We start from the raw sequence: 4,097 nt of genomic DNA on the forward strand, positions 1-4,097 counted from the left end.
ACAGAGAGGTGGCCAACCGATGACCTGGCAGAGGAGTATGAAGGAGATCACGAAACGCGTGGGTGCTGTCGGTGCTACTGGCCTTCCAGGATGGGGACCGCGTGATCCTCACTGTGCCTGGTTGGAGACACTACAAGATATGGCTGCCAACCGATGTCAGTGGCGTTCTTGTTGTCAGTTTCTATCCAGATTGCCTAAGTGAATGTCTGGAGGTGTATGTACCTCGGAATGATTGTGGTAGGCTAGCACTAAGTCTCCCCCGTCCACCTTTACTCTTTTTTTGGAATAAGGCTTTCAAATAAGTCATGGTTGTACGGCAGTGAAGCATCGGTGTTGAACACTGATGTCATGCTGTCGATGATGATGAGGTTCGGCACTGAAGCACGTAAAAAGAACGCCAATAATTCGAGCACCATACCCATTAATAGAACCCAAAGGGGCGAAGCTGGTCGATGAATCTTCGCCAACCTTACAAGTAGTATCGTGCACCGGTGAGGGGTGCTATATTCATTCACCCCATTATCAACCGGCCGAAAAGGAATAATCGGTGTGGCGTCTGACAGAGATTGGGAAGATACACATAGTTAAGTGGAGCGAAAGGATATTGAGTTCCTCCGCTTTTTGAACATTATTAAGGGGACCACCAATGGCACTGAACGGAATGCATAGCATGATGTTATACACCAACTATCATAATACTAACCAAGTACTCGTTTTCAGTGTAACTTACGTGGGTCAGGAAGTGAGCTTTTGCTCTCCTAGCCCTCGTTATTCGAAAAACTTCGAGACTGGATAGGTTATCCCTAAAACTGGAAGCATGCTGTCTTCGCGGGTGCTACTGTCTACAATAATCTTAAAAGAACAGTCACCAGATGAAAGACCACACTCCATAAAGAATCCTCATCAATTTTGTCCGTAAGCCAGGACTCTTGAGAGAAAGTGCCCCATTCTGAGGTAACCAAATGTTAGTTTTCCGTTTCTTCTTCGACAGGTTACTGAAAACCATCTTGTAAGCATTTTACTTGACTCCGTTGACTGTGATAATAGCCAAGTTACTGTTTCAATTTCACCGCTCTAAGCAGTTAACTACATTTGGTAGAAGTAATAATTCGGAAGCAAATACACACATCCAGTTGAATGAGATGACCGGTTCGAAGTGAAGTGAATATAAGATGGTACAGATGGGCGCCAGATGAAGCACATATGATAAATGCTAATAAATGCTTTAAAGTGGAACAAGTTTATTTAAACGAACCTGTTTTCGATCAGGCGCGCTAACGGGCGTTGAAACTGATGAAGACTGAAACTGCGTAACTCACGACGATCTGCCGACATGAATAAACCGCATATAGTTCTTAGGTGATTACACAGTGTTATGGAATCCTGAAATTGCAAAAAATAGGGAGGCAAAAGTTGGATCATTCGATTGTAAAGTAGTTTGCACGACCAGATATAAACCATATTCATATTTTAATCACGGACCATGCTGAAATTACGAAAATACAATAGAACATAATTTTCAGCATCATTGAGTACGTATACGAGTGTAGCAAAGCTTTTAGCCAGCGACGATCAACAGAATCGGTAAAAAGGTTTTGAAAGAAGGACAGATATTCTAGATGTCATACCTCAATAAAAAATTGGACATCATTTTTATTTCATTCCCGAATGTTAGAAGAGGCACACGGTATCCGATGGTCACAGTGAGACGTGGGAAACAAAATTACTTTTGTCGTTGCAGGGTTACAGGAAGAGCATGACAGGATGGAAAAATTGGTCACTATGAGGCAGTTTTACGGATGCGGAATGTTCCTAACAGCGAATTAACTCGAAGGCGTCAATATTTCAATGACAAACAACTTCAGCCGGGACTGGTTCCCAGTACCCACCTGTGGCTAGGCTCCCATGTGGGATACAAGCGTCATGAGGACAAGTAGAACCAAAGCAATTGTTGGCCACATGCCGTCAAATCAAAACACAAAACAAGCGAGCTTCGGCAAAGGAACCTCGCGCAATACATAAAACTGGGTGAGCGGAAATAACTCTTCAAGGAAAAACAAGTTTACGAACTGAATTTCGGCAATGGGCCATCACAAGAACGTACTTTCCAGATAGAGGAATTACTTTGGCAGGATATGACAACCACTCTATAATGGGTAGCAAAAGTTGAAAAGATTCAGATGTTTTAATAACAAGTAAAGGTAGTCACAAAAACGTACCGTGATGAATTTGATGAGTGCCGGTTGTCTTGATCTACAAGTCAGAAATGGCACATGTTTAAGTTGAGTTTCTGGGTTACAAGCACAATTCGAAAGCATTCGACAAGTAAGAACCCCCTGAAAAAGACCAAACAAAAGCGGACATTTCCGGTCACTTTAAAGAAGGAAAACTGAAGTTTTCAGAACGAAGAGATAAACCATGAATGAACGTAAACGGAAGTACACGGTGAACAACAAGAGCCACAACATACTTGACCGCACTGAAGACCTGCTGACAGCGATCGCGGCGCTGACGAACCGAAGACTGGAAAGAGAAGAGTGACAAAGCACTGTTAAACATATGGCCACGGAATATGGAGATGTCGACAGCTTAAGGATGGTGCTATTTCTTGGTTTGTTAACCGAGTCTGGTAACCAGGACCCAACGGAGGTTGCTCCCAACACCACAACCAATCAGAGGACCAGCTGACCCAACAGCGTACAGTACAAGTGTCAAATGGATCAATTAAGTCCAAGCGGCTGCACATCTAGCTTTCTGAAAACAAGACTGCTATTCGAGATATACACTCATTTGCAAATCAGTTTGGTCTTCACGAGAGACTCAATTGAATTTCTCGTTTATGATATTCTACAACTGAACGTGCTGCACACAGGCCGCCTCATGCTTCAGTTGGCACGATATTCGAGATATCGCAGTATATTTTCATAAAGCAAACTGAAGGAAGAGTTTTCAGCAACCATGTGAGTAGTTTCCTTAATGAGAAGACTGATATTCGTTATACTGCAAAGTGTGAGCGCTGAGAGAGAGAAAAAAAAGAGCAAACGTAGCAATCATATAATATTTTCTGCAGGAGTGAGATGTTTACTGATATATGGGGAACAAAACGAAAGATAAATGGCAAAAGTAATGGGGGGTACACAGTTAATTAGTCTACGGCACTCTGGACATTCGTTACAAGTTCAAACATTGTTAAGTTGAAAACGAAGTCCGCATGGGGTAGATAAATGACCTAATTTTTTTAATCAGATGAGAAATTTGAAAAACGACACCGATTACCCCTTATCCTTCCCCGGGAAATCCTGACAATTTCTTTCATTTCTGAAATATAGCTGGATCAACGATTCACGTTCAAATAGGAACGTGTTCTAATCCGTGGTTCGCAATTTCCAGTTCAGTGACTGTTCAATTGAACAAAATAGTGCTATTGGTAGCGATCGTCAATCCAAAACTTGTGTCCTTTCAATCACACTTTCATAAACAAACGCAAACACGCAGCCTAGCTGCCATGCCAACGTAAGGAGGCATGACGGCTGAGATACCATCAGGTTCCAGAATCCTAGACAGCAGTCGTCCAGAAGCTGACGTTGGGTTCGAACCACGTACCATCCGATCAGTAAGTTGGCGTCGTAACCGCTGAGCTATTTACTTAGTCGAATATTTTGTTGCGGTCATAAATAAGTTGAGGCGAAAATTACTGTAAATGATGAGGTAAATGTTTCGGCACTTACGTCGTTTAGAGGCATCAGGAACCAAATGGTCTGCAATGGATACGCCTCGAAAATCCGGACAACCAGGTCGAGTAATGTTGTGACAATCGTCGGTACCTCATGGCAAATACGAGAGAGTATCTGGCCAAGCGCCGTGTAGTATTGATAAGGTGGAATCTTCTGTATATTCTGAAGCATAATCTACAGGGTAAGTGGAAAACGGAGAGAATTCAAGTTGAAATGTTATCCACCCGGAGGTGAACCTTGACCGCCCATAAAAATCTTCACGAAAGGAAGGTTCCGACAACATGATACTACTTGCATATACACGCACAGAGCTGCCAAGGGTCTGGATGAGTAAATGCGGGGCGCGGGGGGAAGACATTTCAA

The 4,097-nt window shown here is 42.9% G+C and overlaps 1 protein-coding gene across 1 annotated transcript in view; it reads right to left on the bottom strand.

Moving 5' to 3' along the window:
- T265_02097 (hypothetical protein) overlaps positions 1–4,097 on the bottom strand; it is a gene marked incomplete at both ends in the record, with an annotated part of 59,774 nt that overhangs the window by 10,284 nt on the left and 45,393 nt on the right. Inside the window, 4 exons of the mRNA XM_009166256.1 lie at positions 1,256–1,383; positions 2,220–2,253; positions 2,471–2,523; positions 3,729–3,908. Coding sequence (XP_009164520.1) covers positions 1,256–1,383; positions 2,220–2,253; positions 2,471–2,523; positions 3,729–3,908 — 395 coding nt within the window. The remainder of the gene's footprint in view (positions 1–1,255; positions 1,384–2,219; positions 2,254–2,470; positions 2,524–3,728; positions 3,909–4,097) is intronic.

The sequence above is a fragment of the Opisthorchis viverrini genome, assembly GCF_000715545.1.
Source record: "Opisthorchis viverrini unplaced genomic scaffold opera_v5_24, whole genome shotgun sequence".
Taxonomy (NCBI): domain Eukaryota; kingdom Metazoa; phylum Platyhelminthes; class Trematoda; order Opisthorchiida; family Opisthorchiidae; genus Opisthorchis; species Opisthorchis viverrini.